The sequence below is a fragment of the Schistocerca americana genome, chromosome 3, assembly GCF_021461395.2.
Source record: "Schistocerca americana isolate TAMUIC-IGC-003095 chromosome 3, iqSchAmer2.1, whole genome shotgun sequence".
Lineage (NCBI taxonomy): Eukaryota > Metazoa > Arthropoda > Insecta > Orthoptera > Acrididae > Schistocerca > Schistocerca americana.
The window spans coordinates 631310913-631330628 of NC_060121.1; the positions used below are offsets into that span (position 1 = coordinate 631310913).

The following is a 19716-nucleotide window of genomic DNA, read 5'->3' on the forward strand; positions in this document are numbered from 1 at the left end:
CATTTCACCGCCACACCCAGTCTTTTAATTTCTTTTATTTTTATTTCTCTCCTTTCTGCTACTTACCCCCTTCCCCTTCCGCACCTTCTGTCCCACCCTCCGTCTAAACTGCAACACTTCACTGTCCGCGACTCCCACCATACTATCCCTTCCCCTCCCCACCCCAGCCCCATCCTTACCCTCACCCAGTCGCCACTCCCATCATACACTGATGCTGCTGCTCGCAGTGTAGTTTCAGCTCTCTAAGACTGCAGACGTGTGTGCAAGTTGCGCTTGCGTAAGTATGCTTGTGTATGTGTGTGTCTACTGCTCACAAAGGCCTTAATGGCCGAAAGCTATGATTGTGTGAATCTTTTTACTGTGCGTATCGCAACTTCGCTATATGGTGAGTAGCAACTTTCCTTCTCTTAACTTGTATGACAGGCAGAGATAATGGACTAGTTTATTTTAGTGGTCATGGTTATTATATATGACAATATTGTATGCAAATTATCCAGTTAATAAGTAATTTAAAGCAAATAATATGGTATTTTTAATAAGATAATATGAAAAGGGAGTATCTTATTCGTGATTAATACCTTAGCCTCGTAAAATAAAGGTATCCCATTTTACCTATTATAGTTAAAAGTATCTTTTATGTTAAAATTTTCCACAAATAGTAAGTCTTAGTTCAAAACTGGTATGTAATGCCATAAGCCAGTTAAAAAACATTTTTAACAATATCTCATCCGTACCTGTATGATTAGTATGTGTTGAGAAAAAGAGATGCTGACTTAAGAAATAATATAAATCATCATCCTACCATGGTGATGTTTTAACTATCTCTCGGCAAAATCTTGCACTGCCTTTCTTCACAGTTCAGTAAGTCAAATCAATAAGCACACTGAAAAATCTTTTCTAATTATAATGGTCAGTCCCACAGAGTAAAAATATCAAACACTGCATTTTCTCTACTAGAAACTGTGTCATAGTACAGCTAATTGTTGATAACTCTTTCATGTCTTATTATTGTTTACTCCACTGATAATAATACACAGTTAAAGTTATTCCATAATCTTATTCCGATTTCAATAGAAGATTCCAAAATCTGCAAAACAGGTGACAATTTTATCACGAGTAAGGTAGAGCTGGCTGCAACCCTTGAGAACTTTTCAATGTTTGATTAGAAGGGTGCACGAGAAAGTTGAAACAGTGGCAAATAGTAGGATGAATGTTATTTTCTTAGTTTCGAATGCATAAGAATGCAAGTTGTTCTCCACCGCAGTGAATTTCTGCAAATCAGAAAATGCAACAAATAGTTCCCTTACAGAATTAGATACATTAGATGAGTGCCAGATGTTATATGTTTCTGTGAAACTGTAAGTGATAGTGTTTCCTACACGATTTCTCAATCTGGTGATCATCTGATTCATGTCCACAGTCGGGTACAGCTAAACCAGTTAGACAGAAGTTATGTTTGATTTAAAGAAAAGCCTAAGTAATGGCGAAGCCTGTTTTCTTAACCCTACGAAGTGTAAATACAAACATATTAAATCTTTTATATCAGAGAATGGAAATTTAAAGGATGAAAAAGACTTTCTTTTATTTATAATTACTTTGAGGAACGGCTAGCTTGAAGTTGTGTTATATATGGAGTGTTATTTCCAAAATATTTTAAGCTTCTGTACTTTACTTGGCACAAGAGAAAATAACAACTGTGTTGTAAATTTTATAGCATGTTTAACAGAGCAAGATGCAAACAGGATTTATATCCATACAGTTTTTGTAAAAAGATTATGTTAGTAACATCTTCACACTTTTAACATTACTTGAGGGCTCCAAGTACCCAACCTCATTTATTTTATACCCAAAACTTGAAATTTCAGAATTTTATGTGAAGGATAATATTCTGAGTCAACAGGAACAGCATCATCTAAAGTGAATACATCACAAGTTGCATCTACGTATGTCTTGGCAAGGCATCTACTTCTCTAAAAAGTGAACTTGCTGTACTGAAAAGCAGATACCAAAATATTAAAAATTTCAGGAGGTCTAAAGAATGAATGTGACTCAAGAAGAAATGAAACGTAAACAGGTGGAAAAGCTACACTTGCTATAATATAACTTCTCTACTGAACGTTTTTTTCTTTTCTACTCCGTTCCAAAAGCAATATATATACACTATACGTATACTCTGTAGATACGAAATCCCCAAGCTACATATTTCTACACCTTCTTATTCAATATGCAGTTTACAAGCTGTTGATAACAGTACGACTGGTTTGATGCAGCTGGAGAGCTAGTCTATCTTGTGCAATGCTCTTCACCTCCAAATCACTACTATAACCTACATACATTTTCCAGTTACATGTACAGAGGTAGGCCAGAAGTGAGAACCTGAAAATATTCAAATAACGTAACATGCAGTTTTGCCATTACATGGATCTGGAAATGTGTTCTACATTGAAAATAATGTTCCATGATGTGCCAAATTACAATGCCATGAAGATGCGGCATGTGATCATTGTTTTGCTTGTGGTTCTGGTGAATGCCATGGCATGTGAGCATGCTCTGATTTGCTGTTCCAACGTACTATCAAGGTGATACTGGTGTAAGCATCTGAGTCGTAATGGAGGATGCAACTGGATTCAGGACTGAAGAACATGTTCTTAGCATAGGATTGCATTAAAGGAATGAATGGGTGAGACATTTAAGGAAATTAGGAAAAACTTTTTTAATTGTTTCAAAAAAGTCCCAACAGAGGCTAATTGGAAAGAAAAGCCTTTGCAACAGGGTTGGTGACAGATGCACCACACACAGGAAGACCCAAGACATATGACAATGATGATGAAGTCATGTTTATAGAATTTGTAGACCTAGAGAAAGCTTTTCACAATGTTGACTGGAGTACTCTCTCTGAAACTCTGATGGCAAAAGGGATAAAATACAGAAAGCATAAGGCTACTTACAATTTGTACAGAAACCTGATGACAGTTATAAAGAGTCAAGGGGCATGAAAGAGAAACAGTTGTTGAGAAGGGAGTGACACAGGGTTGTAGCCTATCCCCAATGTTATTCAACCTGTACAATGAACCAGCAGTAAAGTAAACAAAAGAAAAATTTGGAGTACGGATTGAAGTTCAGGGAAAAGAAATAAAAACTTTGAGGTCTGCCAATGACATTGTAATTCTGTCAGAGACATCAAAAGATTTGGAAGAGCATTGGAATGCAACAGACAGTGTCTTGAAAGGAGAATATAAGATGAACATCAACAAAAGCAAAATGAGGATAATGGAATGTAATCGAATTAAATCAGATGGTGCTGAGGGAATTAGATTAAGAAACGAGTCACTTGATAAATTTTGTTATTTGGGCAGCAAAATAACTAATGATGGACAAAGTAGAGACTGACAATGGCAAGAAAAGGCCTTTCTGAAGAAAAGAAATTTTTTAACATTGAATATAGATTTAATGAGTTAGGAAGTCTTTTTTGAAAGTATGTGTATGGAGTGTAGCCATGTATGGAAGTGAAATGTGGACAATAAACGATTTAGACAAGAAGAGAATAGAAGTTTTTGAAATGTGGTGCTACAGAAGATTGCTGAAGATTAGATGGGTAGATCATGTAACTAATAAGGAAGTACTGAATAGAACTGGAGAGAAAAGAAATTTGTGACAGAAGGGATTGGTTAGTAGGACACATTCTGAGACATCAAAGGATCACCAATATGGTAATGGAGGGAAGTGTGGGGGGTAAAATCGCAGAGGGAGACCAAAAGATGAATACAGTAAGCAAATTCAGAAGGATGTAGGTTGCAGTAGTTATTCAGAGATGAAGAGGCTTGCGTAAGACAGAGCAGCAAGAATAGCTGCATCAAACTAGTCTATGCACTAAAGACAACAACGAAGTCACTGGGTGTCTAAAAGCATCATCACTTTGTTCACCAGAAAAATCGTCAAGGAAGCAGTCAGAGGAGATGAACATTCCTAGAACCTCCATGTGTCATCAGATGAAGGAAGGCAGTTTATGTTCATTTCGATCTGATGGCATCAATGAATTACGTGATCATGATATTAATAATCAACATGATTTGTGTGAACAGTTACTTGCAGATCTTGCAAAATTAGCAGCTTGCTGTAAGGTTATGATGACAAATGAATATGATGTGTATCTTAGCTCCCAGTCTTGAAATGTTCATATGGATGTAGAGCACATATTATTACCACCAACTTTCAAATCGCACAATGATCACCATTACAAGATAAGGGAAATACTGAGGTGTCCAGACAGTCATTTTTCCCTCGTGCAATCCACGGGTGGAACAGAGAGGAGGGGCGTGGGGGAATATGACTTCGGCACCAATAGTACCCTCCGCCACACACTGCTTGGTGGCTAGTGGAGTATATGTGTAGATGTAGATATCTGGGAGATAGACAACCATCATTATTATGAAGAAATTAACTGACACCCTCCTAATGTTATTTTCTGCACTGGGCATAATGGTCAGCATAGGGATAGTGTGTTTGAAATACGCAAGAAGTATGTACGAACATTTGTTTCTGCATTATTCCATTCATGCATTTATCTTTTTCTGTTAAATACAATTTCTGCTAGAGCTAGGGAGTCATTTCATGTTCCCGTTTGCCTTTCATGTTGCTTCTTGTTTCAATATAACACCATTAAACAATTCCAATTATGACTTCTGGTCCACCCTGTATACAGCCAGTCAAGTTCAGTTTTCATCAAGCAAAGTTCCATGTCAGTCAGTCCTGGTTGTGCTTTCATAGATTAATATTCATACAGTCAGTCACTGCAGAACTTTTGTCATGTTAAGTCACTTGCAAAAAGTTTTAATTGGACATTTATTAGGTATGCACCAACCATTAATGCCATTCTTGGTGAAATTTAGATTCATGGTAGTCAATGCAGGTTTAATGATTGTATTGTTACCAATGTGAAGTTTACCACATAAAAGCTATTCAGCATCAAAAAGGACAGTGAAAATAAATTTGCACAAACTTGAAAATCTACTTTGGTGGTTGGTCAGTTGATAGATTGTTGGAGTTAAAGGTACCAAAGTGCAAGGTCATCTGTCCCTTCATCCTGTATGTATCAAATCAGGAATAAACCTCAGAAGGACGATACAAAACACAAATCCTGGGAAGCCCAATTGTAAGTAAGATACAATAAGACAGAGATAAAATCAAGGAGAAGTAGGAGAGTGGATGAGACGGGGTAAAGGTAGGCGAGCTGCTCCGCCGAGAATGCAGTTGAGGTCCCAGGGCCTGGGTATGTGGTGGGAGAAGCAGCCTCTGCATCCAATCAGCACCACCTCACTGTCCCTTACTCCAAGGAAACAAGCAACACAGGCAAGATGATAAAATTTTAGGAAAGATAAAATATTGAAAACATAAAAGAACAAGGAGAATAAAAAGGTGGGAAGGGTACGGGCTAGGCTACGCCAGACTGCTGAGCAAGGGCCACCATGGGTCTCCTGAGCCAGATCAGGTGAGGCGTGCCCCTCCAACACCACAGGTGATCAATGAGACTGAAATTTCCCACCTCTCAGAGACGTGCAGAAACCACCTTTGCTGGTGAAATGTAAAACCAAGTCAGCTACTTTGGCATTGTCCACTAACACCAGAGGTAGTGTGTCAGAAAGTTTAGGATATTGCTGCAAAACAGCCAAATCTGGGCAGTCTAGCAGGGCGTGGGCCACCGTCAGGCAGACACCACATCAGCAGTAAGGTGGGTCCTCATGTTGAAGAATATGGCTGTGGGCCAGTCAAGTGTGGCCAATGCATAGCTGTCAAAGGAGAGTGGATTCCCCGTGAGAAGCATGAAGGGAACACTCCCACGTGGTCGTTGTCTCCTTTACTGCCCTCAGTTTGTTTGGGGAGTCTAGGGTGAACCATTCTGAGTTCCAGACATCCAAGAATTGATGATGTAGAGTCAACCAAATGTCCAGTTGTGGAACCCCAAATCCACAATTGGTATCTTAGTAGTCAACTCTGCCAAGTGGTCAGCATGTTCGTTGCCCGAGAACCCAAAATGTCCAGGAGTCCAAACACAGACAACTGGTTGTCCAGCTTGATGGAGGTCAGAAAGAAGATCCTGGATAGTAGTGACTAATGAGTGATGAAGGTAGCACTGGTCAATAGCCTGAAGATTCCTCAGAGTGTCGCTGCAGATTACAAGCATGTTGCTGGTGTAAGAACGAGAATGGCTAAGGGCCCGTTCGATGGCCACCAATTCAGCAGTGACGACACTGCACCCATTTGGTAAGGAGCATAGTTCACTGCACCCTGCATATGCGTATGCAAATCTGGTTCGTCCGTCCGTCGATCACCAAGTCATCAATGTATACCACTTCTGAATCTGGAAATGCATCGAAGAAGCCTGGAACAGATGGCAAAACACCATGGGGTCAACTGAATCTTTCAGTCCAAAGGACAAATCGTGACAGATCCAAGGTTGTGGTACACGCCATGGGGGCGTACATGACTGCTCCCAAAAAAAGTGGTGACAGTGGGGGAAGCTGAAGTTCAGAGTAGAGACACTGTAGTCAAGCTGCAATTGTGACCCCAGTTCTGGGTCTCTGTTGTTCCCATAATCAAGAAGGGATAGTCATTAGCAGTTGCTTCATGATATGATAAAATTTTAAATAGCTTTTCACAATACCACTGAAGTAGTTTTGGTTTGCCTGCCATCTGGACAGCATCTGACAGATGTCAACATCTTATTTATGTCTTCTTCGACCTACGAAAGACTTATGACATGGTGGCACCACATCCTCTCCACCTCACATGAGTGGGGTCTCCATATGCCTTGCCAGGCAAAATCCCGGCTCTCATTTCAATATATATATATATATATATATATATATATATATATATATATATATATCGACCTGCCAGCGCTTTTGTTTGGTAAGTTTCATCATCTTTCTTTTTATATATATATATATATATATATATATATATATATATATATATATAAAAATCAAAGGTGAGGTGACTTACCGGACGAAAGCGCTGGCAGGTCGATAGACACACAAACAAACACAAACATACACACAAAATTCAAGCTTTTGCAACAAACTGTTGCCTCATCAGGAAAGAGGGAAGGAGAGGGGAAGACGAAAGGAAGTGGGTTTTAAGGGAGAGGGTAAGGAGTCATTCCAATCCCGGGAGCGGAAAGACTTACCTTAGGGGGAAAAAAGGACGGGTATACACTCGCACACACACACACACACACACACACACACACACACATATCCATCCACACATACAGACACAAGCAGACATATTTAAAGACAAAGAGTTTGGACAGAGATGTCAGTCGAGGCGGAAGTGTAGAGGCAAAGAAGTTGTTGAAAGACAGGTGAGGTATGAGTGGCGGCAACTTGAAATTAGCGGAGATTGAGGCCTGGCGGATAACGGGAAGAGAGGATATACTGAAGGGCAAGTTCCCATCTCTGGAGTTCGGATAGGTTGGTGTTGGTGGGAAGTATCCAGATAACCCGGACGGTGTAACACTGTGCCAAGATGTGCTGGCTGTGCACCAAGGCATGTTTAGCCACAGGGTGATCCTCATTACCAACAAACTTGCTCTTCAGTATATCCTCTCTTCCCGTTATCCGCCAGGCCTCAATCTCCGTTAATTTCAAGTTGCCGCCACTCATACCTCACCTGTCTTTCAACAACTTCTTTGCCTCTACACTTCCGCCTCGACTGACATCTCTGTCCAAACTCTTTGTCTTTAAATATGTCTGCTTGTGTCTGTATGTGTGGATGGATATGTGTGTGTGTGTGTGTGTGCGCGCGCGAGTGTATACCTGTCCTTTTTTCCCCTTAAGGTAAGTCTTTCCGCTCCCGGGATTGGAATGACTCCTTACCCTCTCCCTTAAAACCCACTTCCTTTCGTCTTTCCCTCTCCTTCCCTCTTTCCTGATGAGGCGGAAAGACTTACCTTAGGGGGAAAAAAGAACAGGTATACACTCGCACACACACACATATCCATCCCCACATACGCAGACAAGCAGATGTTTATACACTATTCGTAATAAATGTGCTGTGTTTTAAATGTGCTGTGTTTCCCAAACTATTTTAGACGTAAATGTGGACACCAAAAATCTCAACGAGTACTGCAGACAATCTGAGGTATCTAGAAAGAAATAAAATTTAACAAGAAGAAACCTTAAGAGCTGCTTCATTTCACTATCACAAGGGTCTCTGAAATTCAGAAATCTCACCAACTTTATAATTTCCTTAACATATAATGTACACATACAAATGATCAAGTGAATATCTTCAAATTAAAAGTATCATGCATACCTTCTCCATGTGGGCAATATTAATGCCAAAATGAGCCAAATGCTGTGCAAGATTGGGATCCTCAACCATATCATCTTCATCATAACTGAAGACATCTGCTTTTCCTTCCTTTGTTATTGTTCCAAGCTTCACTGCCAGGGGATAGTCTGAACGTACAACAAAAAATCAACATAAAAATCAAAGCATAATATTTATTTAGATGTCCATATTTATAAAGGCAATAAAGGTCTGAATAGTATCTTGTTACTCAAATGAAGCAATGCGTATCTGCATATAAATTACAATACAAATTTTAAAATGTGACCCGAAAGAAATAGGAACTGAAATCACAGTTAAATATTTTGTCAACTAGTTTAACAAATTAGCATTTTGACTAACATTACCATGAGCAATAACTACCTCATGTACTTAATACTGATGTGTATGATAATTATTTAGGGAAGTTTATTTATTAAAAGAAATGATGCTGTTTGGACCTGTGACAAAAATCTCGGATTAGATTATAAAAACCAGTGCCTTAACAAAATGCTACTTTATTAAAATTTTGGCTTTGCAGTCATCATCAGATCCAATTATTACAGCAGCAAAACACTGTGGTATCTTATTACGTGTCTTCAAACTTCGGAACAGTCACTGTGCAACACATTTTAGAAGATTGCAATTCCTTGAATTTATAATTCGATCAATAATCAGCCTTTTGCTATGAAGGTTATCACAGGCAAATAAGCAAATCTGACACTGTAGCTGGAAAATTAATCAACCTGTGCAGCAGAAAACCAATGAGTCAGAAGCAGAAAACAGTGATTTTTTCCTTATAATTTTATGAACAAACCACGAACTAGCTCACATACTTTTTTTGTAAGAACTGGTTTTTGCTTAAATGAGCCATCCTGTGATCGTAAGCATGCAGAAGATTGTCTTCACAGTTTAGATCTGAATTTGTTGGATGTAAGGTCCACCAGTTATGCAAAACACGATTTTTCCAAGTTCCCAAACATGTTTCAACACCTCTGTGCCATCACCAGTGGGTTCCTGTTTTATTTAATCTGTGATGTGAACATTTTTAAAAAAATGATTACAAAATTATGTGGATATTTAATTCAAACAACAATTCTTTTCTTTTTAATAGTACCTTCACACACTGCTTGCATGGTTTTTGAGGACCACTTGTATATTATTTATTACAGGTAGCTTGTCATCTGCAACCAAAAAGATGATGATGATAAATTTTGTTGGGAGTTAACCTATCATTTTATGCATCAAAACTTAATTTAGTTTGTCGTGATATTTCGCACCTATATTTGTTGTTACTTACGTTGTTGTGTGGCAAGACCTTTTTTATCTCAGCATCATGGTGAGGTGTTACGAAGCACACAAACATAACACATATTTTCACAAAATAAAGCCATAAAAGCACTTTTCACTTCACCAAAACACACTGTAATTGTGGTGGTTGTGTGTCCCATGTCCCAAACCAGTCAGTGTACATTTGGTCACCACTGAGTTTGGCACCAAATTTGAATTTTGTTTGCATTTTTTCTATGTGTATGTGTGCTTATTAGCTAATTGTGTAGCCTTTTACATGGTGTTCCTTTTGTGTGTAAAATGGTGAGTCTTTGCAGAGTGTAGTGTATCAATTTATTGTGTGTGTGTGTGTGTGTGTGTGTGTGTGTGTGTGTGTGTGTGTGTAGACTTTTTAGCTGTTTGTGTTGTCTTTTTTGTAAAGTTTCTTTAATGTGTTAAATAGAGTGTCGCTGCAGAGTGTAGTGTATCATTTAAGACCTATTTCCCTTCTGCTATTGCCTTCAGTATGTGGAAGTTTTCCTCAATGGTCAGTTTGCTGTATAGGCTGTGTCTAGATTTTAGTGTTCTTAAGTCTGCTTCTATTGTAGTTGGGTGGTGATTGTGGGCTATTAGGTGGTCAGCAATTGTGCTATGGGAGCTGTTGCTTTTTAAAGCTCTGAGATGTTCAGAATATTAGGTTTTGAAGTTTCTGCATGTGTGTCCTATGTACACTGACTGGCAAGTGTTGCATGTGAGTTCATATAATCCTGATCTGTTAAATTTATCCGTGGGTGTTTCTTGTGTTCTGACCTTTTTCCGTGTTGTGCTCTCTGTCCTGTATCCTATTTGGAGTCCCTGTTTCATTAATATGTTGCCTATTATGTGAACAATCTTGTTATTGTAGGTGAGTATGTGCCATTTCATTTTGTGTGTGTGTTGTTGCTCTGTTGTGTTGTGTGTGTGGTCATTGTTTGTGTTCTGTGTTGGGTGAGAATGCATGCATGCATTCTCACCCAACACAGAACACAAACAATGACCACACACACAACACAACAGAGCAACAACACACACACAAAATGAAATGGCACATACTCACCTACAATAACAAGATTGTTCACATGCATGCGCGTGTGTGTGTGTGTGTGTGTGTGTGTGTGTGTGTGTGTGTGTGTGTGTGTGCGCACTCGCATTTTTGTACTGTTTACATATTTTTTTATTTTAATTTGTCTACCATATGGTATCATAACCATTTTCTACCACTATTTGTTTTATTGTGTTTAGTTCTTGTGTGTAGTTCTGTTTGTTCATGGGTGTTCTGTTTAATCTATGGGGTATGAATCTGAAGTTTGCTTGCTTATGTGTCAATGGGTGGTTCGATAGTTCGTGAATGGTGGTGCTTGTGGTTGTCGGTTTCCTGAATATTGTGAAATTGTGTGTGTTGTTTGTTTTATGTATACTGAGATCTACAAAATGTAGGGTGGTGTTGGTTTCTGTTTCTACAGTGGAGTTAATTTTTGGGTGTAAGGTGTTTATTTCATTGTGTAGCTGTTCTATGTGTGCGTGTGGTTCATCAGTCAGGCATATTATGTTATCGACAAAACAGTATCAGTATATGACTTTGTAGTTTTTTGGTTTTATTATGTGTCTGAAGATCATGTTCTCCAGGTTGTTCATATCATGTTAGCTAGGAGGCCACTAACTGGTGATCCCATTGGCAGTCCTTCATGTTGAGAATAAAATTCTTTGTTGAACACAAGATAATTTTGTGATGTTATGGTTGTTATTTCATTGATGCGTGTGTCCAGTGTGTTTTCTTGTTGTTTTAATCTCTGTGTGATGATGCTGATTGTTTCATTTACTGGAATACAAGTGTACATTGATGTGCTTTCAAATGATATGAGGGTTGCTGTGTCTGGTATGTGTATGTTCTTGATTCTGTCGATTAATTCCATCGAGTTTTCCAGATTCCTGTTATCAAAAATGCGCAATTTTTTTTAGTAATGTGTGTGTGTGCATGTGTGTGTTGTCCTAGGTGGTAGGATGGAGCATTTCTGAAGTTGATGACAGGCCTTAATGGGATATTATCCTTGCAAACCCTTTGGTAGGAAATTTAGGGCAGGTGCTTTTTCTGTGTCATCCTTTTTACCTGGCCTTTTGAGAATGTATTTTTGATGTTTTTCAGTGTCTGTTGAAAGTTTTTCTGGTCCTTGCTACTTGGGTCACTGGTCAGTTTTGTGATGTTATTGTCTTTGAGAAAAATCTAGTGTTTTTTCTAAGTATTCATTTTCATCCATAATTACAGCAATATTCCCTTTATTTGCTCTTGTTACTGTGGCGTTATTCTGTTTTAATTTTTGTTTTAGCTTGTTGGCTGTGATTTCCTCTGATGTTATATTATTAGAAATAATGGTGGATTTGTGCGTTCTGATTATCCATTTTATTTCCGCAGCTACTAATTCTCTTGTCAAGTTTGCATTAAAATTTGGTGTGCTCAGTCTTTTTTTGTTCCTTTATAATGTGTTCTGATTCTGTTATGAGGTTTTCTATTGTTTTGTGTGATATTTTTGTGTTAATGTAGTGTTTTGGCCCTTTTTCTAGTAGGTTCTTTCCTTGTTTGGTAAGATTTATGTCCGTTAGGTTAATGATGCTGTCATGGAATTTATATTGTTGGTTGTGATTGGTTTCAGTGGGTGTGTTTTTGCTGTTAGTTATTCTGTTGAGTTTTCTGTTTCGTTTCTCCTGTTTTTCTTGCATTACTTTCTGTACGTACACTTTTTCTCTCTCTGTAATTTCAAAAATGTGAACTAGTATTGTGAATTTGCTGGTCAATTTTAAATGTGTTTCATAAAGTTCAGTGTTGAATGATTGCTTTTTAGCATACAATTCCCTAATCTCTTGCTTTAGCCGCATAATCACCACTTCTCTTTCACTTTCTTTGGTGCAGATGACATGCTATTCACATAGTTTTTGATATAGTCTGGAATTACATCATCAGCTAGGCAATTTTTATTAAACTGTATATTGAGAGTTGTCTTCTGTAGCTTCATTAAGGTGTTTCTGTATTTGATGTACAGCTTGCTGGGGAATGCCTGGCTCGGCGACAAAACAGTCGTCATTTGGATTTGCAACTCCTTGTGTTTACCGTGTTTGCAGTTAAATTTGTTGGATGTAAGGTCCGCCAGTTAATAAATAATATACAGGTCCTGAAAAACCATTCAAACTGAGTGTGAAGGTAATAATTAAAAGAAAAGAATTGTTGTTTGAACTAAATATCCACATAATTTTGTAATCATTTAGTAAAAATGTTCACATTACAGATTAAATTATACAGAAACCCACTGTTGATGCCACAGAGGTGTTGAAACATGTTTGGGAACTTGGCAAAATGGTTTTTTGCATAACTGCTAACATATTTATGAACAACCTGGAGAACATGATTTTCAGACACATAATAAAACCAAAAAACTACAAAGTCATATACTGGTACCATGATGTCGATGACATCTGACTGATGAATCACATACACACATAGAACAGTTACACAATGAAATAAACACCTTACACCCAAAAATTAACTTCACATTAGAAACAGAAACTAACACCACCCTACATTTTCCACATCTCACCACACATAAACAGACAACACACACAACTTCGCAATATTCAGGAAACCTACAACCACAAGCACCACCATTCACAACCTATCGAACCACCCACTGACACATAAGCAAGCAAACTTCAGATTCATTCTCCAGAACACCCATGAACAAACAGAATTACAAACAAGAACTAAACACAATAAACGAAATAGCAGTAGAAAATGGTTATGATACCCATATGGTAGTCAAATTAAATAAAAAACTATGTAAACAGTACAAAAATGAACATACCACTCACAGACACCAAATCAAAAGAAAAGTTTCAGGGTGAAATATCGAAGGCATTCAACATAAAAACAGATGTAAGGCAAAGTGACTGCCTGTCTCCACTACTCTTTAACTGCATACTAGAGAAAATAGTAAGAGAATGGAACCAAAAACTAAAAGAAGAGAAGCTATCATCAATCAGACTGGGAACTAAAAAACAAAGGTATTGAAGTTCACTGTTCAGCATTTGCATATGATTTTGCTATTCTTTCTGAAAAACCTAACAAATGCTGGAATACAAATCAATCTCTTAGAGGAAATAGCCAACAAAGCAGGTTTAAGAATACCAGTAGAAAAAACAAAATTTATGACAATTATAAAAAATGCTCCGGAATCGCTAGCAACAGATATTGGCCAGATAAAGAGGGTACATAAATTTAAATATTTGGGAGAAATTATCCAAGAAAATGGCTTAGAAAAATTCGTTATAGAAGAAAGAATACATAAAATGGAGAGCGCTTATGGAATAACTAGGAATGTCTACAACAAATGGGGTCTGTCTAAAAATTTGGAGATGCAGCACTACAACACAGAAGTAAAACCAGAATATATTTATGCATGTGAATGTTTAGTGCTGAACTCCAAATTACACAAACATTAAGTCCTAGAAAGAAGAATCATTCGAAAAATACTCGGACCACCAAAAAATACAGAGGTATGGAAATTAAAAAGCAATGAAGAAGTTTACCCCAACATAGAAAACATAAATGAAACACTACAAAAGAAGCGACTGCTATTTTCTGGATACTTATACAGGATGAACAGCAACAGGTTAACCGAACAGAGTTTTACATCTTTGGAACAAGAAGTCAACATAGCCTGGATTCAAGAAGTTAGGAAAGATTTGGAAAGAAACAATATAAGTGAAAAAGATGCAATAGAAAGACAGAGTTTCAAGAGGAAAGTGTTAAAAATGGAAGGATTCCAAGGCAGGAGGGAGAAGAAGACAGGGTCAAAATGATCCGAGGAGAGAAAAAGGATACATAGTGAAAAGATGAAAGAATACTGGGAGAAAAAGGAAGAACAACAATGAAGGAAACAATGAAATTGGTGTGTCGTCCTTAGATGACCCAAATGAAAGTCTAAGAAGAAGAACATACCACCCCCCCCCCCCCCCCCACACACACACACACACACACACACACACACACACACACACACACACACAGTCCTCACCCAACACAGAACACAAACAATGACCACACACACAACACAACAGAGCAAACACACACAACACACAAAACGAAATGGCACATACTCACCTACAATAACAAGATTGTTCACATAATAGGCAACATATTAAAGAAACAGGGACTCCAAATAGGATACAGGACAGAGAGCACAACACAGAAAAAGGTCAGAACACAAGAAACACCCACGGATAAATTTAACAGATCAGGAATATATGAACTCACATGCAACACTTGCCAGTCAGCGTACATAGGACACACATGCAGAAACTTCAAAACCTAATATTCTGAACATCTCAGAGCTTTAAAAAGCAACAGCTCCCATAGCACAATTGCTGACCACCTAATAGCCCACAATCACCACCCAACTACAATAGGAGCAGACTTAAGAACACTAAAATCTAGACACAGCCTATACAGCAAACTGACCATTGAGGAAAACTTCCACATACCGAAGTCAATAGCAGAAGGGAAACAGGTCTTAAATGGATACACTACACTCAGCAGAGACACACTTTTTACACACAAAAGGAACCCCATGTAAAAGACTACACAATTAGCTAAGAAGTGTGCACACACACACACACACACACACACACACACACACACACACACACACACACACAACAGAAAAAATGCAAACAAAATTCAAATTTTGTGCCAAACTCAGTGGTGACCATACGTACACTGACTGGGCTGGGACATGGGACACAGAACCACCACAATTACAGTGTGTTTTGGTGAAGTGAAAAGTGCTTTTATGGCTTTATTTTGTGAAAATGCGTGTTATGTTTGTGTGCTTCATAACACCACACCATGATGCTGAGATAAAAAAGGTCTTGCCACACAACAACGTAAGTAACAATGAATATAGGTGCGAAATATCATGACAAACTAAATTACGTTTTAGTGCATAAAATGATAGGTTAACTCCTAACAAAATTTCTCATCAACACCATTTTGGTTGTAGATTACACGCTACCTGTAACAAATAATATACAGGTGGTCCAGAGGTACTAACAAAAAGAAACGAATATCCACATAATTTTGTAATCATTTAGTAAAAATGTTCACATTACAGATTAAATAAAACAGAACTCCACTGATTATGCCACAGAGGTCCTGAAACATTTCGAAACTTGGAAAAACGGTGTTCTGCATAACTGGCAGACCTTACCTCCAACAAATTTAACTGCAAACACAGTAAACAGAAGGTGCTGCAAATCCAAATCATGAATATTTAGATCTGAAGTTGGTCGAACTCAGCCAAAACCAGTCATTCAAATAAAAATATATGATGAGCTAGGCACTGCTTTGCACAGGTAGCAGAATGGAACATTTCTTCACCATGGAGTAGCTCCAGGTTTGTAGTCTCTCTACATGTGTTTTGCTGATTGTGTGATACACACACAGCATGAGTTTTTGCACTACTATTACACCATGTTGCATGCTTGTCTTTCATAACACTATCAAAATGCAGGGTGTTATTTTTAAGTATCTGTTTAACTGTGAAGAAAAAGCCTACAGGTGTTGTATGGTCTGTATGTTTCCTTGAATATACTGATGCTGTGCAAGCTGACATCTTAAAAGGTCCTTGTCACTTGGTGTGAAAGATTGTTTACTCATACCAGCTGACTGCCTAGTTATTGCAGCTCAGAATGTCAGAATTTTTGATGAACACTCCATTTCAGTATCTTCACAAACTGCAGATCGTACAGCAATTTTATTCTAGTGACGGCTTATTTAATGTACCTACAACTGTGAACAATATTCCTGGAAGTCAATGAAAATGTGAACTTCATTCAAAATTCTTAAATGTTCAATGAAGCCCATGCTCACATAAGTGATTACATTACGATGCAGAATTTCAGTTATCAGGGTCAAGAAAACACTGCTCAGATTCACCAGTTACAGTTTCACCGTACCAAAATTAGTACATAGTGCACAGTGTTCACTTCACCAGGTGCTAGGCCTTCACTCTCTTAAGGTTAATGAGAGACTACTGTCACCATGGCATCAGAGTGTCATCGTAAATACTCTAAAAAGGCATCCATGGTTCCAACACTATATAAATTTCCTTGGTATTTCGGTAACCTGGTTTTAATAGGAAGAAGTTCCCGCCCCCTCCCCCAATACGTATGTGGCAGCAATGAAAAATTATTTGGGGGTTGCGTTAATCAAAGGAATGTTAGCATCACTTGGCTGTTACTGTACCCAGACCATTCATCTGCAGCTTCTCTTCATGGAGATATATAACAAGCATCACACTACCAACAACAGTACCTCAGCTCGTCAAGGGACATTGTCCTGATATCCTACACAATTTTTTGCCAGTAAAAGTAATGTTAATTTTTGAGAACACTACTCAAGAGCTGAACGGAGTAATGTTCCAAAATTTATGCTCTCAACGTCTCCACATGCCCGATACCATTCCAACATACAGTTTTATATCCCACACAATTCAATTATGCAAGGCCACTCACCACTAGTCTGCATTTTCTACTTATTCATCTGTTTACATTCACAAGAGTGAATTAGCATTTTACAAAAGGAATTAGTGTATTAAACTTCTTGATAACAAATTTACATTTTCAAGTCCTGTTAATAATCAAATCAAAACATGATTCAGACACAATATCAAAACCGGAAAATCTATTAGACCAGTATAAGCTATAATTAAATACAAATATATTACTTGTTTCACGATAATGCTCAACAGCATGGTCATTTCCTCCAGAGCCATCAAAAAATTTTCTCCCACATAGAACAGCTCCATCTGTTAGATTGAGCCACAGATTCTGAGTGAGATCACATTTCTCACACTTCCATCCATTTGGAGGAATCTTTTTGCCATTATTTAATTGAAGAAGATTATTTGCATGCCTTGAAAGAAAAATAGAGTGTGATTGTAGCATATTTGTTGTACATACATGCATCTACGTGTAAAATTTGGTTCAAACTTACTTTGATATTATTCTTGCTTCACCATCCCATGTGCCTGTTAATGCCTCGAGTTCAGCTAGTTTTGTGGCTGACTCTGCAGCTAGAATAGCTTTGACACATTCCTGCACCTGTTTAGGAGAGAGATACTGATTGTCCAAATCTGATAAAGTGACACATATGACAAGCATCAATGTTTTACTTATTAATGTTGATAAAAGCAAGTGGGTCATTCCATGCTCCCATATGGAGGACATAGAAATAGGCATCCCTGTGGCTGAGATGCAACTGAAAGAGGGTTGAAAACAAGTAAGTCACCCTGTCCAGATGGAATCCTAATTTGACACTGGCCACATACTTCACCTGTGGATCTCTCACCCAGCGTAAAGACCCAACCTACTGGGAAAAGTGCAGGTGACACCTGTATATCAGAGAGGTTAAAGAATGGACATGCAAAATTACAGACAATATCCTTAACATTACTTTGCTGCAGAATTCTTGAGCGTATTCTAAATTCAAACATAATAAATTTCTCAAGATAGAAGCTTCTATCCACAAATCAGAACAGATTTAGCAAGACTCGCTCGTGTGAAATTCAGCTTTCACTTTCCTTGCACAATACTCTGCAAATCAAGGATGAAGGGCAACAGGCAGATTCAACATTCTTAAGTTTCTGAAAAATGTCTGACACAATGCCCCGCTGCAGACTTAATGAAGGAAGGAGCATACAGAATAGGTTCCCAGATACGTGAGTGGCTCTAAGACTTCTGAAGTGACAGAACCTGGTATTTTATCCTGAATGGTTAGTATTCATCAGAGACAAAGGTATCATCACAAATTGCCCATGGAATTGTGATAGGACCACTCTTGTTCTCCATACAGGGTGGTCGATTGATCGTGACCGGGCCAAATATCTCACGAAATAAGCATCAAACAAAAAAGTACAAAGAATGAAACTTGTCTAGCTTGAAGGGGAAAACCAGATGGCACTATGGTTGGCCCATTAGATGGCACTGCCATAGATCAGTTATCAACTGCATTTTTAAAAATAGGAACCCCCATTTTTTATTACATACTCGTGTAGTATGGAAAGAAATATGAATGTTTTAGTTGGACCACTTTTTTCGCTTTGTGATAGATGGCGCTGTAATAGTCACAAACGTATGGTTCACAATTCTAGATGAACAGTTTGTAACAGGTAGGTTTTTAAAATTAAAACGCAGAATTTAGGTACGTTTGAAGATTTTATTTCAGTTGTTACAATATGATACATGTACCTTTGTGAACTTATCATTTCTGAGAATGCATGTTGTTACAGCGTGATTACCTGTAAATACCACATTAATGCAATAAATGCTCAAAATGATGTCCGTCAACCTCAACGCATTTGGCAATACGTGTAATGACATTCCTCTAAACAGCGAGTAGTTCACCTTCCGTAATGTTCGCACATGCATTGACAATGCACTGACGCGTGTTGTCAGTGGATCACGATAGCAAATATCCTTTAACTTCCCCACAGAAAGAAATCCGGGGACGTCAGATCCGGTGAACGTGCAGGCCATGGTTTGGTGCTTCGAGGACCAATCCACCTGTCATGAAATATGCTATTCAATACCGCTTCAACCACAAGCAAGCTATGTGCCAGACATCCATCATGTTGGAAGTACATCGCCATTCTGTCATGCAGTGAAACATCTTGTAGTAACATCAGTAGAACATTACATAGGAAATCAGCATACACTGCACCATTTAGTTTGCCATCGATAAAATGGAGGCCAATTATCCTTCCTCCCATAATGCCGCACCATACATTAACCCGCCAAGGTCGCTGATGTTCCACTTGTTGCAGCCATTGTGGATTTTTCGTTGCCCAATAGTGCACATTATGCCAGTTTACGTTACCACTGTTGGTGAATGATGCTTCGTCGCTAAATAGAACGCATGCAAAAAATCTGTCATCATCCCGTAATTTCTCTTGTGCCCATTGGCAGAACTGTACACAACGTTCAAAGTCGTCGCCATGCAATTCCTGGTGAATAGAAATATGGTACAGGTGC

The 19716-nt window shown here is 38.3% G+C and overlaps 1 protein-coding gene across 1 annotated transcript in view; it reads right to left on the reverse strand.

Moving 5' to 3' along the window:
- The window catches only part of LOC124605544 (ubiquitin carboxyl-terminal hydrolase 5), a 164658-nt gene that overhangs the window by 87042 nt on the left and 57900 nt on the right, over positions 1-19716 (reverse strand). Inside the window, exons 4-6 of the mRNA XM_047137302.1 lie at positions 17681-17787; positions 17412-17599; positions 8317-8462 (exon numbers count right to left, since the gene is read on the reverse strand). Of these exons, the coding sequence (XP_046993258.1) occupies positions 8317-8462; positions 17412-17599; positions 17681-17787 (441 nt within the window). The remainder of the gene's footprint in view (positions 1-8316; positions 8463-17411; positions 17600-17680; positions 17788-19716) is intronic.